Source organism: Pan troglodytes, chromosome 4 (assembly GCF_028858775.2).
Source record: "Pan troglodytes isolate AG18354 chromosome 4, NHGRI_mPanTro3-v2.0_pri, whole genome shotgun sequence".
Taxonomy (NCBI): domain Eukaryota; kingdom Metazoa; phylum Chordata; class Mammalia; order Primates; family Hominidae; genus Pan; species Pan troglodytes.
This window is the reverse complement of record NC_072402.2, coordinates 133,115,001-133,142,552: the sequence shown is the minus strand read 5'-3', so window position 1 is coordinate 133,142,552 and position 27,552 is coordinate 133,115,001. Positions and strand designations below refer to the sequence as shown.

The 27,552-nt window shown below is 47.1% G+C and overlaps 1 protein-coding gene across 8 annotated transcripts in view; it reads left to right on the top strand.

The window, feature by feature from the left end:
• Nucleotides 1–4,033: 4,033 nt before the first annotated feature.
• Nucleotides 4,034–27,552, top strand: part of MACROH2A1 (macroH2A.1 histone) — a 65,459-nt gene continuing 41,940 nt past the window's right edge. For 3 of the 8 annotated variants that reach the window (XM_009449508.5, XM_009449506.5, XM_009449507.5), the window contains exons 1-2: nucleotides 4,106–4,321; nucleotides 14,295–14,499. In XM_009449508.5, the coding sequence (XP_009447783.1) occupies nucleotides 14,328–14,499 (172 nt within the window). In that variant the 5' untranslated portion in view covers nucleotides 4,106–4,321; nucleotides 14,295–14,327. Of the gene's footprint in view, nucleotides 4,322–14,294; nucleotides 14,500–27,552 lie in introns of all 8 variants that reach the window. The other 5 variants (XM_063810123.1, XM_063810121.1, NM_001242422.1 and 2 more) reach the window with 4 other exon arrangements.

Genomic DNA, 27,552 nt, shown 5'->3' with positions numbered 1-27,552 from the left:
AAACAGCCTGAAAGAAGAAAAAATAAGGAGTTGGTTAAATTAACGATGGCCAAGCTTGTGGATATTGTGAAGCAGTAGTTCTCAAAATGTAGTCTGCAGTCCCCCGAAGGTCACTGAGACCCTTCCTGGAGGTACAAAAAGTCACAACTATTTTCATGTTAACATTAAGACATTATTTGACTTTTCCCTGTGTTGATCTTTGCACAAATGGTGCAAGAACAATAGTGGATAAAACTGCTGGCGACTTACCACAAATCAGCAATGGCATCATCCCGTACTCATCATCATTTTATTATTTATTATGAAGCACTCACAGCCAAAAAAAAAAGAGAGAGCCAGTTTAACTTAAGAATGTCCTGATGAAACAGTAAAAAGCATTAATTTTATTAAATCTGACCCTTTGGAACACATTTTAAAATATTCCACGTGACCAAATGGGAAGTACGCATACAGCATTTCTACTAGGATGGTCACCTTGAGGAGAAGCACGTATGCAATTGAGCTGTGAGTTAAACTAGCTGCTTTTCTCATGGAACACTAGCTTTTCTTGAAACAAGGGCTGACAGCAAGGCTGCATTACACTTTCATGGCCCTAGGCACTTTTACCTTCATGAGTCCCTTCTTCTATAAAACAATAGAAAAAAATATTTTACAACTGTGTTTGTAGAAAGACAAATATATTAACATTATATATTAAAATATTTTCTTCAATATAAAAGAACTAACTTTCATTTTCTTCTGATTTTAAAAGAAATTAAGACATTTTCATGGGTCCATAAAGTCCTGGGGGCCTGAGTACTGTTTCTAATGGAGAAGCTACACCTGACAGACAAACTATGGGTATTCAGAATTGGGTGTATGTAGGGCTGAATACTCCACGAGGCACAGTTTTAATATACAATATTAATTTATTTGTCTTTATACCAGTGCAGTTGTCTTTTTAGTGGAGGAAAGGGCCCATGGAGGCAAAAATGCCTATGGCCCATGAAAGTCATAATGTGGTCCTTTGTTTGTGGTAGACATTTTCTTGAAAATGAATGAAATGAACCTGTCCTTTCTAGGAAAATCACTGTGACATTATGTTGTCAGTGATAAACTTGAGCTTTCAAGCAGAAATTACAATTTTGGGAAACTCGTACCTGCCACCATGAGCTTGACAACTTCCCAATACTCGAAAACCTTCAGATGAGATCAGTGGTGCTATTAATAGATGTGATTTTCTAATATTGTACAATGAAATGTGTTTACATTTGTAAGATCCGTATAAATCAGTGAACTGATATTTCCCAAATGATCATGTATGATTTTACCGAATTATGCATAGCTAAAGGACCCAGTCAAGATATAAAATAGGCCAATGGATTTTAATGTATTAACTGAGTTCAAAAGTTTATTGATTTTTTTTTTCAGGTTCTACATTGCACTTAACCTTTAAGAAACGACTCCTTGCATTTTGGTGTGGTATAAAAAAGAACATCTGTAATTGTCTGAAAAGGCGATTAAAATCCTCTATTCTTTCCCATATACATATCTACATAAGGCTGAATTTTCTTCACATACTTCAAACAAAACAACATATAGTGACCGACTGAATGCAGGAGGAGGCATGAAACCAGCTATCTTCTATTACACCAGACATTCAAGAGCCGTGCAAAACTGTAAAACAATGCCACTCTTCCCACTAATTATTTTTGTTTGGAAAGTATAATTATTTTTCTAAAATACATTATTTATGTAAGATAATTTCTTTCCATGTTAACATTTTAAAAATAAATTAATAAATATTTACTTTTTCTCAGTTTTCATTTCTAATAAAGCAAATATTGATAGATGTAACCTATAAAACAAAAGCTCTTCAGGGTTCTCAGTAATTTTTAAGAGGGTCAAGGGAAACCCAAACAGTTCCAGTAATGTTATTGTAGAACAACTACCCAGTAAAATGCTCGTAAAGAACCATTAAGTTTAAAATGCAGGTGACAATCACTAAATAGAGTAGAAACTCTGTATGTTTAATGTTAAGTGGATATAGATAAAAAGGCTGGAATGGGAGCAGCCTGTTCTCTCCTAGCAATGAATGTAGAGTGAGTTTTATTTTTTGAGCATTTTTATTTTTCATGTTTTCAGAATGAGCATAACTTTGTCATTGGAAAAAAATAAAAAACCTTTAACAGAAGAAGAAGCAATAGCAGCAGCAGCAGCTGGTACCCCTCTCTGAGCCAGATTAGGGGAGGAGACAGGTCACCGAAGTGGAAGAACAGGACACACAAAGCGCAGGAGGAGAGAGGGGAGAGAAGGTGGAGGCTTCTGGAGAAGGATGAGGTCAGAGCTGCTGCACTGAACAGCTCCAGAGGACAAAGGTCCTAGTGTGTTCTATGAGAATGGCACGCTGTAGAGGGGCATGGAGGTGGGGCCGCCCCAAGATCAGCTCTTGGAGGAGTGTAGACTTTAATTCCACCTGGTGGTCCCTGCAGAACGGAGAGTCCTTGCCCAAAGGCACAGAGCAGGATGGAACAACAATGTGGTGTGTGGGGGAGGGTCTCTGCACCTTTCCTGACATCTTTTCTTCGGGAGATCCTCATAGAACCATAATGCTTTGTTTTGGGACCAGAAGCATCATAAGCATCATCATTTTTCCAGGTTCATCTCCTGTTACTTTCCCCTTCACCCATTCTACTCCAACCTGACACTCGCTCTGTCTTGACTATTTTGGACACACTCCCACCCCAGCCTTTACACTTGCTATTCCTCATGCTCGGGGCAGTTCTTCCCCAGACATCCACACGGCTTGCTCCCTCAATTTCTTCAGGCTTTAAATGTTACTTTCTCATAGAGGCCTTCTCTTGTATTTGAGCCTCATTCTTATCTCACACTTCCTATTCCCCTTCTCCGCCTTATTTTTCTCCACCCCATGGAGACCCTCTGACACATTCTCCCGTTTGTCTTTCTTTCCCCCATGAGACTGCAAACTACAGGAGGGCAGAGATTTCTGCCTGTTCTCTTGGCTGTTTCATATCCAGCACCCAAATCGATGTATGACACAAAATACGTTCTCAGTACTTAATCGAATTAACGAATGCATGAATGGCAGGTATTGGACATTGTTTTGCAAACTCTTAAAGTAAGGTGTAAAGCATCCCTGTGAGGTGGAGGTTACTGCCGCTGCGATTCCCGCGCAGCCTGAGGACTGGGGGTGGGGGTGGGGGGTCTCTAATTACCTCCATAATCCCCAGTAGCGGCACTTTAAACTTCGCATCAACCCTGAGGGATGTGTATTATTATCCAAATTTAGTTCACAGCTGGATGGAGAAGTGGCTTCCGGCTCCACACTTTGGAGGGAGGGGAGTAGAGGGCAGGCCCCCATTTAAGTACCCGGGATGGGGCACCAATGCCTTCAGGCGGTAAACCAATTTAGGAAGACGTGGCGGGCTTTGTGGCGGCCCCTCCTCTTTCGGCCTGTCCGCAGTTTTTAAAAAACGTGTGTGATGATAAGGAATCACTGTCTACATTAGTAATTCCCAACTTGGGTCCGAAAGTGAACTTTTGCTGAAGCGAAGTAGCTAACTGCTTCCATGTGCAAGGCAGGTTCCAGACTTCGGGGTGAGGAGGATTAACTGAAGGACCCCAGGGGAACCGGGTGCGCAGTAATTGATCTTGGGGCAGACCAGGGCTTGGCGGTGGCCTGTATCTAAAGACAGCGGGGTCTCTGAGGCGGGGCAGGGGGGGGGTGGCATTGACTGGGGAGGGAAGAGCGATCGCTGGTAACAGCCATTGTGCCTTCCCACTGGGTTAGTGGGAAGGTTCCTAAAGATGCCGTGGCAGCGACAGTCCCGTGCTCAGAGCCAGGCACACAGTAGGCATTCACTCGAGACGCAGAGTCTGGGACGCGCCCTGAAGAAGCTCCTCTCCAGGGGCCTGGCCCTTCCCAAGGACTGGGCTCTGGGCGTCCCCGGGGTCATGGGTCAGACCTCGCGTCCGGGGTGCGGGCTGGTGCCTGGGCGCAGAGCGGCCGGCGTCAGCGGGTAGGGCGCGGGCCCGGGGTCAAGGCCGGGGCGCCGGGCGGCGCGGGCGCGGAGGCCGGACGCTCGGGGCCGCGAAGGGATGTGACGAGCGGCGCGCTGTGCATTGTGGGAAGCCGGCCGCGAGGACTGGTTCCAGTTCACTCGGCAGCGGCGCCGGGCGGAGGGGGAGAGCGCGGGCCGCGCGGGCGGGAAGCGAAGAGGCGGGCGGGCCAGCGAGGAGCGCGGAGAGAAAAGGCGCGAGCGGCCAGGAGGGCTCAGGCCGAGACACCTTGCAGCTGCCGCCGCCGCCACCGAGCCGCCGCGTAAGTGCCGCGCGGGCCCCCTTGCCGCACTCCCTGTCCCCGCCGCTCGGGTCCGGCCGCGGGTGCCCGGGAGCGGCCCGGCCTGGCGCGCACCGGTGTGGTGCGGGCCGGGCTCGGGCCGCCGGGTTCGGTGTGGCCCACGCCGGGTCCTCGCGCGTGCACTACGTCCTCCCAGGCCTTGTCGGGCCGCGCGGGATTCCCTTTGGTTTTGTTCAAAAAAGAAACCTGGAAACCAACTTCTCTTCGAAACGCATCCCCCTGCCCGCGCCTGGGCGCTTTTGTGGGAAAAAGGCGGTGCTGGAGCCTACCCTGGCGACCCGTCCTGGGGCGGGCTCACGGGCCAGGCCCGAGGCCGCAGGAGGCCCCGCGGCGCTGGCTGGGCAGTCTGGGCCTGGGCACCCGGGAGCTGCTGTGAGCAGAGTTGTACTTGGTGAGGCCCCCGCCGGCCCGCGAGTTGCCGGCCCCGGCACAATAAGTCGGGCCCGAGCCCCGGGGGGCCGAGGTGTAGGCGTCTGGCTCGCTATCTGCAGGGAGGGGAAGGCGGGGGCTACTCGCGGGACTGAAGCCGGGCTGGTGCGGGGGACCGGGTTGGGGAGTGGTCCAAGGATAGGCTGGAGAGGGGCCACGGGAACCCCCGCTGCTCCCGATTGTCTCGGTATCAGCCTTTTGTTTGCTTTGTGGTAGGAAGGGTTTGCTTTTTTTAAAAGGTAACTCCGGAAGGCTGTAGGCTTCCCCGGGTGGAGAAGGCCAGCAGGAAAGAGCCTCGCTGGGGGTGGGGTGGAGTGGGGAGGTGAGTGTGCAGGATGCTGCTGGCAGTGTCACCTGACAACAGGTGTGCGACATGGCGCTCCCTACCCCCACTCCTGCAGGGGCCACAGATCACTCAAGGAGTTGGTCAGTACATTGCTTGAAAGGTTCTTTTAGTCAAGATGTTAGGGGGAATGTTTCTGAGTTTCAAAGTGAGAGACTTCTGTACAAACAACTGGGACAAACCTTGAATTCAACAATTACAATGACTATAAAGGCCTTGTAAGATTTTAATGACCCAGTAAACAGCACATAAGAATAGACAATTAGAGGGGGCACTCCTGCTAGCTTCCCTCTTTTCTTCCACCTTTGTGGTTTGAGGTTTTACCGTTAAAGTAGGGGGTGAGGGAAGTGTTTTGTTCCAAAGCTCCCTGCTCCAGGGAGTCGGGCATTTTTTTAACAGTCTTAGGTTTGAATGGGAGACTCGAGTTGTAAATTAGGTGGAATTCACCTACTGCAGGCCACCTTTAGGCTACTAGCCTGTTGTCAGAGGTGTTAACTCTGAAATGGACACCTCTTGCCTGCAACTGGAATTAATACCCATTGTACACATTTAACTAGAGTTGGGCAGCAGCATCTCAGTCTTGCACAAGAGACTCTCTGATGAGGATGAGTATGTTTTTAAACTTATTTTTTCTTAAACACAACAAAACTCTTGAAAGACTTCAAATTCTTCCCCCTTCTAGTTTTACAAGGAGAAATCTTTCCAGTCTGTTCTTTGGTTTCGATCTGTTACCATTGTTAATGCTGATCCCTAGATAAGGCACTAAGAGGGTTGTCTAAATGAAAATTGTTTGAGGCAGGCCTTTAGAAGGAGGCATAATTTAACTCACATTTTATTAAACTTTAAGAATTGTCTGGAACTTCACATGTGACATTCTAATATACAACCATGCCACTGGTTTAGTTTTTACCAAATGGGCCAGTGTCAGGGAGTGACACATCTCCATCTGATGTTTCTTCTGGTCCCTGAGAGAGGCGAACTTGAGGAGCGCCTCGCATTCCTTCCCCACTGAGAAGCTCAGAGGGCATGTGTTCTGGGACCTGCCTTCAGAGCTAATGCGGCCCTAAGTCACCTAAAGGAGATTTATTTAAATAAAAGCATAAACTGAAAACCTCAAGCCGAAGAACCCAACAAGACTCTATATGTGCTGTTCATCAGAATTGCAACAGCCTCTGGTTTTATTTGAGTGTCCCCAAGGATTTGTGACAGCCTTTTCAGAGCCCCATTCCTAGAACATGGGCTGGGAAGGGGCAGGAGTGATTGGGGCCCAGATCTCTGTGGGTCCTTCCCATATTCTGTAGGTTTAGAGGTCTTTTGGGCCCTGCCTCAGCGCTTACAAGTGAGCCTGAGTGAGTCAACTCTTCATTCCAAAGAGTTGTATAGCTTGTTTGCTTGGACCAAACCTGTCAGGTCAGTGTCTCAGAGTCTTTCCATAAAGATTTCCTGAGAATCAGCTCCTGTTCAGGCACTGGGGACACAGCCGTGATTAAGAAATGCCTAGCCCCTACCTTGGGGGAGCTGACTTTGGGAGAAGGCAGGCAAGTAGCCGTTGTAAAATCAGTGCAGAAGGCCCCACGTAGCCCCCCAGCAGGTACAGTAACCTAGCCAGGAGTGAGCCCTTATCTGGCTTGGAAAGGTCAAGCAGGAGATGGCTGGGCAAAGGAGGGCAGATGGGGACAAGTGTTTGAGGCCTGGGGAACCCCATGTGTGCATCTTAGAAGAAAAGAACAGAGGTCATGTGGGGAACTGCCAGAGGCTCGGGATGGCTGAGTCCTGGTGCGGAGTCAGGTGAGGCTTCAGGGAGGGACAAACAGGACAAATCACAAAGGATTCTGGTCAGACTCACACTTTATCCTAAGAGCAACTGAAGGGTTTTGAGCAGGAGAGAGACAGGATCAGGTGTTCTTTTTATTCTTATTGGGAACACGTCTACTCGGCAAATAATGAGTGGATTCTACATGCTAAGCCTTATCAGAGTCCTGTCCTGTGAAGCCCACACTTTAACTTTTCTCTAAATAGCCTTCCGTGAGACTGGTTATCTTAGAGTCTGGCACAACCTTTAAAAGAGAGAGGAGTATGTAGAAAAGTTTTTTTGTAAAGCAGGCAGGCAGTAACTTGCTGTTAAAATGTAGCAAGCTGCACAGTTCCTTCAGTGCATCTCAGGAAGCACATCACCGAATGGGTTTGCAGAGGTGAAATTTCAATCCCAGACTAGCTTCCCCAAAACTGTTTCTTGCTTGTGGTAAATGACATTTGTGTTTGTGTTTTGTTTCTTCCTGCCACTGAAAACATAACAGGAGTAAGACACATCTGCTGGAACAAAATGCATGGTTTATGATTTATTTACTATCTCAGTTGGTCTGTCTCTTCTGTTTGCAGTCCCCTAGTTCACTGAGAGTGGACTATAGGTTCTTTAATCATCTGGCTCACTTTTTGATATGGTGTTTTATGAATGGAGAGAGATATTTTTCCTGATTGGCTAGAATACTAGAACAGGTCTCTGATCCAAGCCAATCAGAGTGCAGCTTGTGAACCCCAGCTCTGTGAGCAATGGTTGTCTAGTATATCCACATGCCTCTGGGGACATGACAGCGGGTGACACCGTTAATCATTTGGTGTGATAGGAGTAAACGAAAGAGGAAAGAGAATGCCGTAAACAGGATTAGTGTCTTGTCCTTCAGAATTAAGTTTCTCAGGTTGGCCTTTGTGATTGGAGTTGATGGGAAGGTGACAAATGCATGTGGATATGCGGGCATTTATCCAGCTGCCAGAATGGATGGGGTGGTTCTTCCTCATCAGCAGTTATTTGAGCACTGATAGCTCAGACTCCTCTATCCTCAGGGGCTGGACATAGGGCTCTTTGACTAGCAACTCCCCAGCAGTTCTAATCAATATTGCATGGGATCAATAGGCATGTATTCATTGCTTAGATAATAAAATACTTCATGATTGACTATTCCAGCGGTTTCATGAGTGCCCTGATTGTTTAAGGGGTTTCTGTGCTGTAGCTTTAACAGGAGTCAATCTCTTATAGATGTGAGGAAGGTTAAGTATTTTCCTGCAGTCTATGGTACGGAGCCAGAGGCAGGAGGAGAGGTCACTGGAACCATAGAACTGTCACAGAGTCATAAGGCCTCTGTGTGCCTTATGCCCAGCTATCAGGGCAATTGGAGTGTTCCTTTCCTGAGAATCCCCAAGGTAGCTCTACAAGCTCCCTGAATTTTGAGTGTCTGGGCTCCTATAGGGATTTTGCCAGGTGTATGTACATGAATGTCCAAGAGAAGGTCTCTGATTGGTGTCCCACTAGCCATAGCTCCCAGTCCTGTGGGCTTTGGAAATGCTGCCCTCTCCTTTCTCCCTATCCACTGTCAGTGCCAACTAATCAGCTACCTTGTAGCTGGCATGTGCATGTCTACCGGGTGCCAGGCAGGGTGGTGGGTGCTTGGAGATACAGTGGTGAGTAGAGTAAATTGGTTCGTTTCATCAAGACAGACAGGTAAATAGGCAATGATGATACCATGCACTGAGTGCTAAGAATGGGATAGCTGGTTTCAGAACTTATATGTAAATGGGATCTAGAGTGACTGGCAATCATGATGGAAGGAAGGGCTGGAAACTGCATTTGCAGAGTACTGTATATAAGACTAAGAAAAATAATTGAGTATATTAAAGAATAGGGGCAGCCTGAGGGAGATTGTGAGGCACTTTTAGCTGGGCCCTGGGTCTGCAGCTGCCACATCCATTGAGGGAACTGGGAGGGAGAAATTCATCCTGGTGGATCTCTGGTTGTTGCAAATAGAGAGATGTGTTGGAGGTCAACAGGGCCTGTGCACAAGGTTGGAGTCTGGACATGCAGCTGCCCCAAACTAGACTGTGACTGACAGAAGGCATGGCCATGGCAGGAATGCAGAAGAGGGAGCACATTGATGGATCATTGCCAGGGAAGGTATTGGGACCAGTAGGCAGGATTACTCCAGACAAAGGGCTAGAGAGATGTTCAGACTGAGCGTGCTGGGTGTGCTGAAGGTGCCAGTGGGAATGAAGGTGGTTTGCAGTGCAGGGAGCAGCCTGTTAGGATGCCTGCTGGGAAGGGATAGGAGGGTGTGGCAGGGCCTCCATGGCACTTTGGTTCCTTGCCCCTACTGCCCCTCCTAGTAGTACACAGCTTGTTGTTCTCATGTCCACCTTATTCATGGGGTCTACATAGCCAGCCTTCTAATTAGTCCTGTGCTAAAAGAACTGACTGCGTTGCTCCAGTCGCATCTCGATTGCTGAGGGGCCTGTGGTCAGACTCTCTTGCTTCTCACTGTAGCCTGACTCATCTCTCCATCCAGCTCCTCTATAAAAGTTTGTCTTTGGGTAAGCTTTGAGGTTTTATAAACAAGGTTAATGTTTATTGTGATTTATAATTGGAGGAGTTGCAGAAATAAAGACCACAGAGATCCCTTCAAGATCAATCACAGAACCTTCATTTTCTAGGCCAATAACAGCCAAAAGGGCAGTCAAGCTAATGTGCAATGATGAACAGACACAGTTGCCTGAGGACCTATCATTGTTTTCAAAGCATGCAGAGCCATGAGTGAAGCCTCCTGGTTTACTGAAGGACGGAAGAACACATCTTTGTCAAGTTTGACCAGATAGTATAGCTGTTCTCCCGTGACCAGCTTCACTGCCCTGCAGAGGTGATGAGTGCTTAGGAAGCTGCTTTGTCTATGATGTAGGGCTGTCTGTTTCTCAAACAAGGCTGGATACAGAACATGGGTCAAACAGGGCCCAACAGGTTTTGGGTGGTAACTCATTCTGGGGTTAGGGTCAGCGTTCAGATTGGTTTATCATGTGACAGAGACTGGCTGTTTCCTCCTTTCTTCTGAGTAAATAGCCAGAGTACATTTCCCAACCTCTCTTGCAATTAGTTGTGGGCACGTGACTAAGTTCTAGTTGATGGATCATGGTCAGAAGTGATGTGCCCCATTCGCAGGCCTGGCCCCTTAAAACCCTCATAGGTTATTATCCATGGTCTTTTTCTTTCCATGGCAACCCTGGGAATCATGTATTGAAGATGTGAGAGTCACAAGATGGGAGGCATCTGGATCCATGAATCACTATGTGGACAAGAAACACCAGCCAATCATGGAAACCCATTTTGGATTTTTCGGGAGTGAGAAATAAGTTTTAGAGACTTATCTGTTACAGCAGCTAGCAATGTCTTCAGCGCAAATGTCCAAGATCTGTTCTGCAAGAAGATGGCCTTTTTTCATCTTATTCACATTGTTGTTTTTGTTAACTACTGAGAACTTGCCCAGTGAGTGAGTATCAGGCCCTTACATGGATGCTTTGATTCACTTCTGCCACCAACTCTTTGAGGCCCTTACTAGCATCATCTCCACTTGAAAGATAAGAAAATAGGTTCAGAGGGGTTAAATCACTTGCTCAAAAATGCACAGCCAGTAAGCGGCAGAGCCATGTTTATAATCAAGTCAGTCTGGCTTTGGACTTCTAGTTTTTAATCATAATGCTTAATTGCCATTGGCCTCACAGTCACTCTCCCCCTTGTCATGGGTGCCTGACTGGAGCTACCCACACCTGCATAAACCTCTGAAGAGCAGGATGGACCTGGCACATTCATGGGTTTATCTGGAGACTGCACAACTATGAGTTGGTTTTCAAAAGGGTGTTTTGAAAACCACCACACATTGCTGGATGTCATAAGGCTTCATGGCTTAGTCAGAATTCTTTCATAGCTGTGGCTGCAGCTTGGGGAACTATAGTTAGAAGTGCAGGAAGAACATGGGGAGGGGTAAAGTACAGAATCTCTGCAAGACAACCCCATTGGTGGGGAGACAGACTTGAGGCCGCTTTATTGGACAGGAGCCTGACTCAGAATGAGAAGTGAAGATGTTCTTCTGCCAGCAGGGTGGCACTGGAGGAGCTGTGATATTTCAGACCTTTCTTGGGATGAGTTGACTACAGTGCTTCACATCGAATGGCTTGCAGTTCAGTCAAGTTGGAGAGGCATGTGCTGGGATATATATACTATGGGAACATGGAGCAGTGAGCAATTCCAGGCTGTGGTCATGTCCACAAAGCCTCCATGGCAGAGGGAGGCTGTGAGTGTCAGTTCAGCAAGTTGACAAGAGGACAAAGGGCATTCCAGGCAGGAGAACTGCGTGTTCAGAGACATCCTTAACACAGTGTGACAGGCTCAAGAAGTCAGGGGTGGCCTGAGGCATGTGAGCCAGGGCTGGGGTGACAGGAAGCAGTGCCACCAAAAGTAGCTGAAGGATGCTGTTTGTGGCTAGCTCAGAAGCTCAGGCTGACAGGGAATCATCAGAGTAGGCAGAGCTGCTTCTGGTGTCCATGGATGAAGACTGGTGCGGTTGAGAATAGGTCAGAAGTAAAGAGGCTGAACCAACGCAGGGAGGGTGATGAGAAGAGGCCTGAGAGGTTCTGCAGGCGGTTCAGCAGAGCTTGGCTAATGCTTGGGTGCTGTGGGGTGGACAGAGAAGTCTGGGCCAGGTTCACTGCTGTTTGGCTAGTTTGGTGCATGACATTGCCACTGATGAGGCTGAGAGACCCAGAGGAGTTCAAGGCACCCATGGGACTTGTAAGTGGGCCCTTGCCATCAGCAGTCAGAACAGAGCTCTGAGGCTCAGCGGCCAGGTGTTGCACTGGCATAGAGACCTGGGAGTCACTGGCATGTTGATGTAAAGACTCAGCTAGAGTCAGAGGAGGGAAAGACAAGGAGCACCACTTTTAAGGAGTCAGCATGTCTAGGACCTGCCAGGTCTCTGAGTGCTAATGGCTCCTTTCTGGAGGAGACCACTGTCCAGTTCCCACATAGGCAGCCCCAGACATGCCCAGCAGGTCAGCTGGGAAACAAAGCTGAAGTCTGTGCTCTAGTAGGAAAAGGGCTGAGCTGCTGTTAATCATCACTGACCACAGGCCTCCCCTGCTGAAAGTGGGAGACATTCCGATTTAAAAGCTCTTAGTCCAAAGGCATCAGGTTGTTGGTCTGTGAAACACATTTGTAGTAAAGCAAAAGACTGCTAGGAAACCCAATGACAGCCTTGCCTGAAAACACAGGCACACATACATATACACATATCATTTCCTGCTCAGAGTGAGCACAGGCACCTTTTTGCAAGGAATGTTTTAAAATGGAGTTCATTGCAGCAAGGAAGGGATCCAACTAATTGTTTTGGAAAAAACCAGACCCTTCTGGGTCTCTCTAGCCCTCAGTGAGCAGTTAAGACTGGGTGCTCCTTGACAGGGCGCTCATGACAGAGGCCTTTACTCTTCTAACATCACTCCAGAGCCAGGGCCTCTGCCATCTTACCTTTGTTGGGCCTGTCTACACAGTAGCCCCAGAGTGCCCAGAATTCTGTTTTCTGTCCTCACAGCCATCTCTGTGGCTCATCCCAGATGATTTGAGATGCACCTGGGATTAGAGAGGTGTTAAGTGTGGACCATGGCATGTCCTGACAATGTCCCTAGTATAGGTTGAGCATCAGAGTAACAGGGACTCCTATCCCTGTGGCCTCCAGTGGTCACAGCATTGACTGCTGGTGCTGGAAGGCCCCAAACACCATGGAGTGTGACGTCAGTTTATCAGTACATGGGAGACCTGCCCAATTGGTTCAGTGAGCAAACATGTTCATAGGGAAGACTTTAGGGGGCCCCAGAACAGGCCAAGGCCCCTCATATCCCCTCTCCCAGCACCCTGCACTGGCCCTTTGAAGCATGCATTACGTTTATCTTTTAAATGACTAGGGGGTTATTTATTGTCTTTTTCCCCACCAGTTCCACAGGGACCACATCTGCCCAGCATAATACCTGAAGTGAATGCATAAATGAACAGGATGCTCCAAGTAAACATTCGAGACCTTGGATGGTGCTACAGTAGGAATACAGTTAGGGGCACCCCTCCACCCACCTGCAGTCTGATGGGAGAATGGGCACACGTGCATCAATGCTGTGGTGTGCAGCACATGGGGCCCTGAGGATGAAACAGCCAGATCCCAACATTTGGGAGGGCTGGCAGAAGGCAGAGGCAAGTGTGAGAGATAATGGAGGTCCCAGCCAAAGGGAACAGCTACTGCCCAGGCAGGGAGAAAAGAAGTGGAAGGGTATTTGGGGGGAACCTTGTGTGGCTCCCTGTGTGCTAGTTTAGACCACAGGTGGCCCAAGGCAAAGCTGGACAGGTGTGCCAGCCTAGATTTCTAGGGCATTACATGGCAGGCCAAGAGTCCTGGTTCTATCATGAGAATTGTGGCAGCCACAGAAAGCTTTCAGGCCAGGGCCGGGGCATGTTCAGGTGGGTGTGTACCCAGATTGCCCCACCCATGGGGTAGAGGGTGGATTAGAGGAGAGGGGGCTCTGGTAGGGAGACCTTTTCAGGAGACATTTGTGACCACTTGATTAAAATAGTGATGACCAGGATCCCATCACTGGAGGTGGAGAGAAAGAGCCCCACAAGAGGTGTAGAGGAGGGTTTTCCTCTGGACTGGGTGACTGGATGGGGATTGGGAGCAAGGAAGGAAAAAACACCTCTCTCTCTCTTCTCTAAAGATTGGCCCATCCGGTGGACTAGAAGTGCTCAGAGGGCCTCTTACTGCAACCTGACTATACACTGTACTGACTCCTGTAAGCTGCTCTTGCCTCTCACAGATAAAGAATCTAAGATAGAGACACTGCTTTCATCAGAGAATCTAGGTATCTGCCTTTACATCATCTTTTTAGGGGAGGGTGTCATAGCTGTTTTTCTTTTATGAAGCCTTTGGTAAGTTTATCAGCCCCAGTCTCAAGTGTATGAAAATGCAATTATTAAACAAGTGTATAGAATGTGGCCAAGAAATCCCATTTCCTTTTTCATCATGTGGCATAATGGCAAGACACTTAAGAGCAGTCATTGTCAGTGTAACATTTAAATGGAAGTGGCCAATAAAATTGATGTCATGGTATAAATTGTGCAAAGCCAAGCCTTTCTTTTCAGGGATCAAACTGCTCCAGCAGAGTGCATCACCCGGACCCGGAGGGCCCCACAGCTACAGACAGTGGCATCTGCAGGCAGGCCTGGGGCCTTCCAGGGGACTAGAGTGTACCTGGAAAGGGGACATGTGCTGTCCCCAGCCACCCTGACCGGTGTGCCTCTCGCCTTCACAGTGTGCTCACTGATCCGCCTCCAGGGCCACCGCCATGTCGAGCCGCGGTGGGAAGAAGAAGTCCACCAAGACGTCCAGGTCTGCCAAAGCAGGAGTCATCTTTCCCGTGGGGCGGATGCTGCGGTACATCAAGAAAGGCCACCCCAAGTACAGGATTGGAGTGGGGGCACCCGTGTACATGGCCGCCGTCCTGGAATACCTGACAGGTGAGTGTACCTCAGTCAACCCAGACACCACTGGCTTAAGATGCAGAAGTTCTCATAGTTCTCCAAAGACCACTTTTGTTTCATTTTGAAACAGCTCAAACCTACAAGAAGAGTACAAGGAACATTTTCACCTAGATTCTCTAGTTGTTAACATCTTGCCTCATCTGCCTTATCTCCCCTCATTGTGTGTGTGCATGCAGGCATATGTGTAGATATTTCTGTATTTATTTTTGGCTGTTACATAGTCCATTTTGAAATTTCCTCAGCTGTCCCAATAATGTACTTTATAATTTTGTTTGGTTTTCTTTCCTGATCCAGGATCCATTTCAGGATCATATATTGCATTTGACTGCCAGTTTGTTAGTCTTATTTAATTTTGAACAGTTTGCCAGCTTTTAAAAAATCTTCCATGACATTGATACTTTTGAAGAGTCCAGGCTAGTTGTTTGGCAGAATGTCTTCCAATCTGGGTTGGTTTCAGGATTAGATTCAGGATGAGCATTTTCTTAGGAGAATGGCATCAGAGATGCTGCATCCTTCTCTGTGCATCACGTCGGGAGGCACCTGACGTGGTTTGTCCCGTCACTGGAGATGTTCTGCTTGCTCATTCAGTTAAGGTGGTATCTGTTGGATTTTTGCACATCCTGTACCACGGTATTTCACCCAGTGGCTTCAGCAACCCTTGATGATCTTACCTGAATTTGATATTACAGTGGTGGTTATAAAATAGTGGGTTTTTTCATTTCTTGGTGGTTATAAAATAGTGATTTAAAAAATTTATTTCTGCATCTCTTAGTTGGCATTCTTTTGTAATAAAACCTTTCCCTGTGCCCTTCCTCTGTTTTTTTTTTTTTTTTGAAGTATCAATGTTGGTTTACAGATTTTTTAAAATTTAGTAAGTTATATTTATTTCATTACTCACTTTAATGGTCACATCACCTCAAATTTGATCTTCAAGCTGGTTCTGATATCCTTTTGCCATGTCTCCATCAGTTTCTGTACATTTCCTTGCCTTCTAACACAATAAGATATTCCAGCCTTACCCTGGACTTCCCTTGCCCCAGTCTGGGACTCAGCCTTCTCTCCAAGGGGTCCTTGGTCCTGTTCACAGATACAATCTTATTTGTGGTTTCACAGCAATTGTGCAAGGCCAGCTGGGAAGGGAGGGAGACTAACCCCATTTTTAGTGATGAGAAAGCCAGGCTTCAAAGCATAAAGGACTTGTCTGGGGTTGTATACAGCCTGCAAGGGGTTGAGAAGGGACCCAAATCCTGCTGTCCTGTCGTAATGCTTTCACTGTGTATTGCCTGAGACATGATCAGGTGGGTCTGATCAGGAAAGAGTACTCTGATTCTTGCAGCCACCTGTGCTACAGCCAGAAAGGACGACTCAGTAAGACAGGGTACCTCTCCCAAAGCGATACAACCAGGCAGCGGAAGGGCTGGGTTGCTTCCTGCACTCCCTGCTCTCTCAGTAAGGCAAGGCCAAGGGTTTCCCCATAGCAAACACAGTCATCAGGAAGGTAAAGTTTTTGTGTTCTGTTGAAAGCATCTGGGCATGAAAAGTAATAGTGTTAGATTTAAGTATTTGTACATATTTTGGGACTTCTGACTTTCTGCTTAGCAAAGACTCTTATAGGTGGCAGGCCTGGTAATGTGAACTAAGCATGATTCTTCTGTGTAGATGAGGAAACAAGCCCAGAACTTAGGTGACACACCCAGGAAAGCTATGTATAGCATTGGCAGTCAGCCAGGGAGACTGGGAGAAGTTGCTAGATAGGAAACAGAAGACATTGTAGTTCTTGCCTAGTTAGTGTACGTGCTATGTGACCTAGAGGAAGCCACCTAACTTCCCTGGACCCCAATTTCCTTACAACTCAAATGGAGTCAACTGTCCCTACTCCAACTCCAGGCTGCTGTGAAGGCCAAAGGTGCTGTGCACATAATGGGAAAGCTAATGTGCTACACAAACCCAGGCAGCCCCTGGCTCCCGAATGCCATGATGCCCATTCCTGGGGTGTTCACAGACACCATCATTAGGTCAAGTACAACCTCAGTGTCATTTCTTCCATCTAGCTTTCTCTTCTTTTTTGAAGGGCATGAATGGGGAATACCATTGCTTTGTCATATCTCAGGCAACTACTACCGGTGCTGCATAGAAATCTGTGTTTTCCTGGTCTGGGCATAGCTGGTTCTGAATCTGAGCCCAGTGCTCCTGAGGTGGATGTCAGCAGTCCATTCCCATGGGGGCTAGAGACGTTGACCCAGTGGCTCACACATCCATCATCCCTATCCCCAGCTATTGTGGGTGTGTAGGAGAGGTCACAGCAGGGCATAGGACTGGCCAGGAGAGCCCATCACTATCACTGGAAAAGTAGCTCAGAGCAGATCCTTACTCTGGCATCAGCCACATCAGCTCTTGTATATTAAATAATAATATGTATTTTTAAATTTTATGAAGACCTTCCAGCAGGGCTATAGTTGGCTGAATCTGAAGCATTTCCTCTGCCTGCATGCGGCACTGAGTCATTGGCATGACCATGCCTGCCCCTAACATGGAACCAGGCCCAATTGACCTTAGGAGGATGTTCTGAGCAGTTAGTGCATGCCCAGTCACTGCTGTGGTTACTTATGTCCTGTTTTGTGATGGGAGAGGAGCCAGACTCTGGGGCCATATCTAGTGAGAATGCTGCTCTGTTCCACCCCTCAGAACAGTGCCACACACCCACACTGACTGTCCTCAGAAGGTGACCAGCCCTTAGCCGATTGGGCGGGGATGTGGGAGCACGTGGATGTTAGACATTCTGGGTATACACCCACTTAGAACTTTGTTTTTTGGCCCTTGAGTGAGAAGGAAGTGTGTCCAGGCCCTCTTTCTGCTCTCCTCTTCACTTTTGTTTCCCTAAAGGCCTTTTCTCATTCACTCCACATGCTGTCTGCCAGGCACCGTGCTAGGTTCTGTGTGAGAGTGCAGGAGTGATCAGGGCAGAGTGGCCTCTGCTTCATGGAGCTCACACTCTTGTCTGGAAAAGACAGCCAGGCAACCTAGATAGTTTAGAGACTGAAAGTGTTGCAAGGAGTAAAAGCAGGCCAAACGAGGGCCCAGGCTGCTTGGGGGCTTGGAGATGAGCTGGCCAGGGAAGGCTTCTCTGAGGAGGAGAAATCAGCTGAGCCCTGGAGAGGTGCCAGCCAGCCCCACAAGAACTGGGAAAGGGGATCTGCCAGCCACTTATCTGTCTTGATGCGCCTGCTGGGTGCCAGGCCAGCCCCTTCCCAGAACATGGGGAAGCTACAGAGAGAGGGAGAAACTGGAGTACCAGCCTTCAAGCAGCTTAGGGTCTGGTCAAGGATGTGACCCCGCCATTGTGCTCCAACACTAGGCAGACATCTGAGGGAAGTCCCACCCACTCAAGCTCTCCTTGCTGAGAGCTGTGATGTCCCTTGCACAGCTACACACCAACCCATCCCCACCCCCAAAGGGCTTCCTGTCCAGAAACAGGTATAGGCAAGAGAAAAGCTGTGGTGATGCAGGACCACCTGTGCTGCAAGGGGGGAGACAGGACCGCAAGTGGGTATCAGGAAATGTTTTCTGGAGAATGCTTGTTAACCAGTTACCAGAGCTGCCCTGCTTGTTTAGGTGTCACTGAAGTTCCTAAGAAGGGATTGTTTTCTTCTCTGCATGGCCCAGACTCTTAGAGGTGGCATGTAGTCAAGCCCAACACCTGGCATGACAATTGCAGGCATGGTGATGGGATGTGCCACATGGAGGCCCATTTGAAGTAGCTGGGCCAGGCCCTCTGCCTTCCAAAGGCCCCTGTGGGAGAGATGGGAGGGGTCTGGATGCCCAGGGATTGCTAAGAGGACTGCTGAGCTGCAGTGCCAACCTAGGATTAGGTGCTTCTGAACCAGGGAACTGGCATCTCCTTGGTGACCAGCTCTGGGGACCACTTGGGGTCCACTGTGTTCTAGAGCTGGGTGGTTTAGAGTATGGGCATTGGTGCCAGAGTTGCCACTTCTTACTTGTGGCTGAGGCAAGTCACTCACATCTCCATGCTATAGTTTTATACTCCGTGAAATGAGGATCACAGTAACTGTCTCATCAGGTTCTTATGAGGCTGATGTGAGAGCATGCATGTGAAGTCCTTATTCCATGCCTGGACATTGTAAGTGCCCAGATGTTAACTATTAACATTAGGATTAAAGTATGAGAGAGGAAGGGAGTCTCCAGTAATCTTGTTCTTTCTCCTGTCTCTTGTCAATGACCAGAGCCTTCACACTCCTCCAAAAGGCACCCAGCATCCTCTGATAGCAGATGTCCCAATTTGAAGCTGCCTATGGGTACTTGGCCAATCCTTGTGCAGTTTATGGAGCCAGCTCCTGACCTGGGGAAGAAGCAGGGTCCCATGAGTGATCTTTATCCACTTTACAGACTGGATGAGGCCCAGCCATTGGGCTTGACTATATCCTGAAATAAAATCCCAAGGAAAAGGGACGGTTGTTAGAAATACATCTTGCTTGCCATCTGGTTGTGGCTAACAAAGTGATTGTCCTCATCCCAAGTTTCAGCTTGTTTGACTTCCAGTATCTAACTCAGGTCAGATGTTGCATATCCCTTTGGTGGTAGTCATAGGGCCACAACCCATCCCTGCCTCCATCTCCTAGAAGTGGGTAGAGAGAGCCTGTTCCTGTCAGCAGCACATCCTGTTACACTGATACTCATTTCAGCCAGCATCCACCTCACTTGGCATTTCTGATGTGGGACGGAATCCTACAAGCTTGGAAGATTGAGGTAGGCAGAGCCTGCAGTTGGTTCTGTCACTTACCTTGAAAATAAGTCCCAAATCTCTTTACCACCTTCCTATCCGGGACACTCAAATGTGTCCTGGACTCAGACAGCTAAAAATAGAGCAGGAAGAAGAGGACAGTCAGGCTTGGCTCTTTGATGCTCCAAGGCTCTAGGAACTCCCACATCCTTGCTTGTTTGCATGAGTGCACCTCCCTTAGACTAACTGACGCTTCAGGCCAGAACCCAGCTAATGCTTGCTAGTACCTTCTTGGACACTCATGCTGCACTGGGGCTTATGCCACAGCATTTGCTGTGTTCTGCAAAGCCCTTCCCTCACCCTGTTTTCCTAAAATTAAAACACACACACACACACACACACACACACACACACACACCACACCACACCACACCACATCACACAGGAAAGGGACAATTAAGAATTTTATCTTAATTCTTAAAGAATTCTTAAAGAATTTTATCTGAATTCTTAAATTAAAATTAATAATTTTATCTTAATCACACAGGAAAGGAGCCAGGGGCTTACAGCTAGAGAAAAAACATTGAAGTTGAAACTCCAGTGGGTACTCACAGTGTGCAGACTATATTTAAGTGCATGTTCCCTTTTCTGGTTATGTGAGTAATTTGTTTGAAAATTGAGAAACTAAAACTCATTCATAATCCCACTACCCAGATTTAGCAGCTGACACTTAATGCCTTTTGTGTATGTGTAAAAGACAGACCTTAGTCTAATTATTTGTTGTTATTAACATACGCTATTGATGACCTTCATTGACGGCCAGTCACAGAAACATCACAGTGCATACTCTTACAAAGCAAATTGTGAAGTACTTTAGGAGGTGCTCCCCACATAATCTAAGTTACCAAGCTTCCTTCAGTCTCCCTGGGGAATAGATGATTCCATGGTGGATAAACATTCACTGAGCATTTGAAAAAGAATCAGTTCAACACTATGTGCCTTTGACATTTGCCTGATGATGTGGTATTATATGGCCAGCAAGTTAACAGACCCAAGTGGGTCAGGCCTCAGGGTTTGAGACTAGAGCCTGGAAGCCACCAGGAGGTGGAATTCCACCAGTACTTCTCTGTCTTACCCAAGACGTGAAGGTGCAGCATAGCTTGATAACATGCTTCTCCCAGGGCATGTGAATCCAGCTGTAGAGCTCAAAAACAGTTTTTATCTGGTTCTTCATGGTCCTTCTAAAGAGTCCATGAAATTGTTCAGGAGAGCGTAAACATGATCTGGGCCTACTTTGTGAAGCAATGGGCCCATTTTCCTCTGCTCTCCCAAGGCCAGCGGTCAGACTATAATACTTGGATCTGAGAGGGGAAAGACCTCATTGCTTCTTGATGCAAATATTTTCTTCCAATCTGTGGCTTGTCTTCTCATTCCCCTAACAATGTCCTTTACAGAGTAGAAATGCTTGATTTTCATAAAGACCAGCTTAGTAATTATTTATGGTATAGATTGTACCCTTGGTGTTGTGTCCAGGAAGTTACTGCCAAACCTGAAGTCATCTAGATTTTCTCCTATGTTATCTTCTAGGATTTTTATGGGTTTGCATTCTACATTTAGGTCTATGATCCATTTTGAGTTAATTTTTGTAAAGCTTGTAAAGCCTGTGTCTAGACTTGGCTTTTTTGCATGTGGATGTCTAGTTGTTCTAGCACCATTTGTTGAAAATCTCATTGCTATCTTGAAGATAAGCCATGGTGCCTGGAAATCTTCAAAAGTCAAAGGAGTGTCACTGCTGTCTCATGATATCACTTTGAAGGGCAAAATGCAACTGTTATTTTTACCATCAGGGTCTGCAGATAGGTAGACAAGTTCCATGTGGAGGGTTCTGCTTTTGCTTGGGCCAACGGACAAGCACACAACACCACAAAACCTGTTTCTGGTAGACAAGTTCCATATGAAGGGTTCTTCTTTTGCTTGGGCCAACGGACAAGCACACAGCACCACAAAACCTGTTTCTGGAATCAGGCAAGGAAAAAGGTGTGACCAAAACTAAGTGTGCCTTCTTTTCATCTAGACCTTCCATTTGGGATCTATTTACTTCTTATTGAAGTACATCCTTTAGAATTTTATTTGGGGAGGGTCTTTTGGTGATAAGTGTCCTCCACTTCGGTTTTTGAACATGTCTGTCACATCTATAAAGTTTTCAGCCATCATTTCTTCAAACAGTTTATACTAGTCACTTCTTATGGAACACAGATTAAGCATACGTTAGTATTTTACTCTGTCTTCTGTATCTGTTAATCTCAGTCATGTTGTTAATTCATGTCTTTCTGGACTACTTTCTGGATAATTACTTTTCATCTGTCTTCTAGAACTATCTTCGTGTTTACTCTTTCTCCAGCTGTATCTAATCTGCTGTATTAAACAGAGTCAGTCACTGAATTTTAAATTTCAGTCATATTTTCATTTATAGAAGTCCTATTTCATTCTTTTTTGAATCTGCTTGGCCTTTTTTTTGAAATAGGATCTCACTCTGTTGTCCAGGCTGGAGTGCACTGGCATGATCATGGCTCACTGCAGCCTCCGTCTTCTGGGCTCAAGTGAGCCTCCCACCTCAGCCTCCTGAGTAGCTGAGACTATAGGTGCATGCCACTGTGCCTGGCTAATGCTTGGCCATTCTTTATCATCTTTTTTTCTCTTCATTTTAAGTTTTATTTAAATATATTTCACATGATTATTTTATATTCATTATTTAAATAATTCTAATATATGGAGTCTTTGCATCTATTTCTGCTGAATTTTGAATCATTGTTAGGAAAGCCTACCTCCTTCCAAAACTATAAAGACTTCCTTCATGCTTTTGCTCAATATTTTTATATTTTTTCACATTTATACTTTGACCTATTTGGAATTTACCATGTGATATGGTGGGAGATAGAGATCAAGTTAATTTTATTTCACATGGTTATCCAGTTATCCAAACACAATTGAATATTTCATCTTTTTCCTGGTGATCTGAGATGCCACCTTTATCAGACATGAAATTTCTAGATACAATTAGTGCTATTTCTGGACTTTTATTTTCTGCTTTATCTGTTTGTCTTGTTGTATACTTATTTCCCATATCCAGTAGGTCTTTGTCTTTTTACTTTTGTTGAACTTCTTTTCTCTAATAAGTAATAACACCAATGGTAAAATCCACATGCTGTCAAAGGATATACAGTGAGACATGCATTGCCCTTCCGGCTCTTTTGCATTTTCAGTTCTCTTCCCAGGAGATAATCCATGTTACTAGTTCTTATATATGTTATATATCTCTTTAAAGATAATCTTTTCCCTTTTTATTTAAAAATAAATCTAGAAAATAAAATGCAAAAATACAGGAAATCAAAAGGATAATGGGCACATGTAGTATGCAGAGGCTGTCTTATTTATATTTGGGCCAAGATCTTGGGAGACTATGAGGATCTTTGATCTGCCCTTAATCCCTCAACACCCCTAGACCCCTCAGCTAACCTCGAGGCTGACATGGGACTGTGAATTGAGGCCTGCCTGGATCCTGGGCCCAGCCTGAGGCTGCGTTCCCTGGGATGATAGCTTTATAGTTCATGCTGCCTGCTACGGAACCCAAGTGTGTGTTCTAAAACATGAAACTAGGCCTGGGCCTTGGAGAACCTTCCTTCACTGCCATCCTTAATCACCACTGACCACTGCAGTGCTTGGTTCACTTGTTTAGTAATTCGTTTGGAATGATTGATTAATGAAAGAGTTAGGTGCAAAGTCCCAAGCGGGGTGCTGGGGTCAAAAGAATCACGGTTGATTTCCACAGATTTGTAGGGTACCTATGACGTGCCTCACATCAGAGCCACATTAGTGATCCCAGGCCTTCCCCACCCCTCCCTCACCTTTGTATACAGCTCCCAGCACAAGGCCAGATATTCCGCAGCTACATGGTAAATAGTTTTTTATTGAAGGCTAAGAAGACCAGTTAGAGGAATGATGAGTTTCAGGGGGAGGGAGTACTTGTAATGTCAGATGCTACCAGGAAATTGATGAGGATGAAAATTAAACTAGACCCCTGGATTTTTAAATGAAGCATGATTAGGATTAACACGGGGGCAGAGTGGGCCACACCTGTGTGAGGGGAGGTACGCAGCAGGGCAGCTGTTGCTGGCAAACAGTAGGGCGTTAGAAATGTAGCAAGGGCTGATCCTCACGTCTGCCAAAAAAAAGCCACGGAGGAGGTCTCGGCAATACCTTGAAAAGCAGAGGAAGTCAGGAGCTGCCCAGCTGATTAGAGATAGCAGTGTCCCAGGAGTGGGACCCAGCATCCCAGGTGTCCTCCGTGGATGACCATCAGGACGGGCTTCTAAAAGAGCTATTAACACTTTGTCACTGAAAGGAGAAGGAAGTAGGTAAGAATTCCGCAAATGTCTTTTCTCCCACTGTCTTCCTGTTAAAATACCAGCAACCGATAGAACATATTTACAGTGTTTTTGCTTGCTTTCTCCTGCCTGAAGGCTTCTATGTCTAGTCAGGTCAACCCAGAGTAAAATCTGAAAGCAAAGAGCCACTCCTCAGAGCTATAAATAAACTCTAGCAAGAAGACAAACCCAAAGGGTATTAATCATTGTCAGCCTCCGTCTCTTCCCACCACCCTCTTCCAGTTCTGGTTGCCAAGAAGATGACATAAAACCTCTTTGGGTTTGTCAGGCTGCTCCACTCAGCCTAACGCTCTGACCCTGGATCCCTCCCTTTCTTCCTCCTCTTCCCACCCCACCTGCTTCCTTTTTAGGCAAGTGCATCTTCCATTTAGTGGCTAGAACATGTGGGTTCCCTGGCACCCAGTGCTGGGCTCTTTAAAGGCCGATAGTAGCGCCTGGTGCTGAGATACCCTCTCACGGGGTTGACATCACCCCATCTGCCTACAGGGGACACTCTGGGATTTTATAGAAGGCGCATTCCCTGCAGAGCTGTGGGAGCCATGTGGAAACAAACCCAAGGCCTCTGGAAATGGCTAATGTGTTGGTTTCCCTTGCCATCGATATTCTGATTGATGCTCCTTGTGGTAACTAGTAGCTGAGGTAGTCTTTGGTTCACATTTATGTTGCCTCTATAAATCTGAGTATTGACTGCTAAAAGTCAATATCTGCTGTTCATTCAGAAAATGAGGGTACTTAACTTGAGTAGCATTGTTTTTCTTGCCCTTTCACTCCCACCCCAGGCCCTGGCAGTCTCTAGTTCATATTCTAACTGTGGCTTGTAATACTAGTTTTAGGGACTTCGGGGGAAGTGCTCTGAATTCTAGGTAAAGGTGGAACAGTTAAGTTCCAAAACATCTGCCGTATGTTGAACAGTTACTGTGTGCTAGGCACTGATTAAATGCTTTACATTTGGTAATTCATCGAATCCTCAAACCACCTAGCTTTCTTCGGAGTAAATTGAGGTTCAGAGTTTAAGTAACTTCTCCAAAATCACACAGCACAGAAACCTTAGCAGTCAGAGGAATTGGACCCCAGAGCACTTCATCCACTTGGCATTTCCTTTGTCTTGAAGCAGCCACCGTACACCTCAGGAAGACTGGTAAATGCCCGGTCCCCAAGGCTGGCTCGATGAAGACACAGCCTGAGGGGACAGACTCTGCAACAGTCATGGGTGATTGCCAGAGACATTCCTGTGGCCTCGTATGGGCAGGGAGGACAGGGGTCCTGCAAGATAGGCCTTGAAGGATAGGCAGCCCTGGACAGGGATGAGGAAAGTCTAGAGCACACAGGCAGGAGGTGGGTGTGAGCACAGGAGGGGCGAAGTCCCCTGGAGTGACATGTGCTGGCCCGCCGGGAAGGGGTGGTCTGGTGCATGTTAGAGCTGCTGCTGTAGCAGTGGCAGAGCAAGCGAGGTACTGGGCAGAGAGCTGCCCTGAGGAGCCACAGCAGGCGTCGGAGAGGGCAGTGCCCAGTCAGGTATGGGGAGCTTGTGTCACTCAGTGGCACTGAGGAGGGCTGGAGAGTGGGAAGCTTTTTGGCCAATGTCCTTTCATTGTCCCCTTAGCGAAGAGGAGGTGGAATCCTAGGTGTTGGAGCTTAGGCAAATCCTTAGACAAGCAGTCCTCAGCATCGGGAATCCACACCGGCAGACAGCACAGAGGCCAGGCTAGTAAAGACCCCAGGAGCTATAGTGCCCTCTCAGGGGCCTCCCTTTCTATGACACACTCACACTGCTCTAAAAACAGCCATGAAAAAAGAACCTAGAAAGTCTTCACATGCTCAGAACCATTTTTTGGGAGAAGCAGGATTAAGCAGGCTGGGACAGAGTGTCTGAGGGTAAGGGGGCTTGTGACCTGTGGTACCAAAGGCCAGCTGGGGCAGCCGATAGCAGAAGTGCCTGCAGCTTCTCATCTATCCAGTGTTATAATTATTTTCATTTTGAAAGGAAAATATGCAGAAGATAAATTCAAACAGCACAAAAGGGAGTAGAGCAAAACGTCTCCCTCTGACCAAGTCCCTGATTCTGCTCCCAGTGGGCGAAGCTGCTCCCCTGTCTTGATGAACATGTGTAGCCCGATTGCAGACGTCGCCTCCTCCCCCAACACAGTGCAGCCCACGAAACTCACTGTTCTGCTCCTCGCTCTTTCCCTTTGAGTCCATCTGGGAAATGGTACCATGACAGGGCTCCTTAAATGAGTTTCCTCTTTACATTATACTCTTCAAATCATTTCATTTCAGCAGACATCGCTGATTGTTCACCCCTTCCTGAGATGAATTAAGAACAAATGGCTGTGGTTTTCCCTATCAAAACAAACATACATATTAACCATTTCCTTGTAACTTGAGAGTCCTTGACAGCAAGTGATTGGTGGGTCAGAGGTCCTGCCCAGCTGCCAGCCAGGCCTTGGAGTAGAACAGGTTTCTCAGGGCCTCCCCAGGCACCTTCTCCTTCCCAGGGCCTTGACTTCTACTGCCTGAGCCGCTGGCTCTGCACGCTCTGCTGGGGTCAGACAAAAGCCCCAGACCTCATTCCAAGGTAGAGATGCCTGTGGGGGCGCCCTGGGTGCTGTGTTCCATCAAGGCAGGTCTGGCAGCACCGAGGTTAATCGAGTTCAAGTGCATTTTTCAAACATATGTTAACTGTTAAGCATAACAGCAAAGAGTAAACTATTGGCAGAGGAAACACCAGGTTTTCTGTTGCTTTTTTCCTCCTTTTGGCACAAATCCATCCATCGAAATCATCCAGTTATAGATAGAGGAAATCGAGGCAAAGGAAGTGCAGTTTTCTCCTGGTAATCAAGCTTGTCGCACTTTTTTAACAGTGCAGTTGTAGCCTCAACAGTAGTAGCTTGAATTTACTGAGTATACTAAGCATTTTACTTGGTAACTCATTAATCTCATAAGCCTAGAGGTAACCTCAGGTATCACTCCCCCTGTATAGAATAGGAAACTGAGGCTTAGATGCACTTGGCCACATCTTACAGATAATTGCAGGAGCTGGGATCCAAACCCCGACGGTCTGTCAGCAGACCCCGGGCTCTCACCACAGTGCCATTTGCGGTTGCTGCCCTCCCCTGCAGACAGAGCGGGCAGCTGAAACAGCACCAGAGGTGAGGAAGGCAGAGGAAAACTTCCTGACAAGGAAGATATTCGGGCACTGAGTTGGGTTGGTGGGTTAGATTAAGGTTATGTTTGCTAAGAATCATAGCTCCCCTGTGTTATTATGTATAATGTAAACTTATTTATTTTTTACTTTGAAATAGGGCTGAAAGTTCCAGTCAGTGGAACTTACTTTACAGATTCCCAAATTAAGCAGCATTTCCATCTTATTGGGAGACTTTGTGGGAAGGCAGAAGACTGGACCAAATGCTGTCTCTGAGACCCCTGGCTCCTCCTGGACTTTTCGGAGGAGTCTGCAGTGGGCTTAACAACAGTAGAGGAGTTTGTGTCAGACTTGGAACCATCTTTGGAATACTACTTTCAATCACTGCTGTAGGTTTTATTTTCTCTATGGAATTCTGGTTCCTTTGAGGCCCCTGGGACAAGCAGATGGAGAGCTTTGCTGTGGCCCAGAGCTCCCAGCTGATGGCTGGGCAAGCTTCAGACCCTGCCACTCAACCTCCTGAAAAGGTGGGATGGGGGCAATGGATTCTGGGGTGCGGCTGCAAACACTCAGAGCCACCAAGGGAATTGGAGGAGGTTGTGGTGTGGTCAGAATGCAGGAAGCTCTTAGCAGTCACCTTCCGATTGGGGTTGATTGGGTTAAGGCCTTCTGGGATGGTGTAAAACAGTTCTGAACTCAAAGGA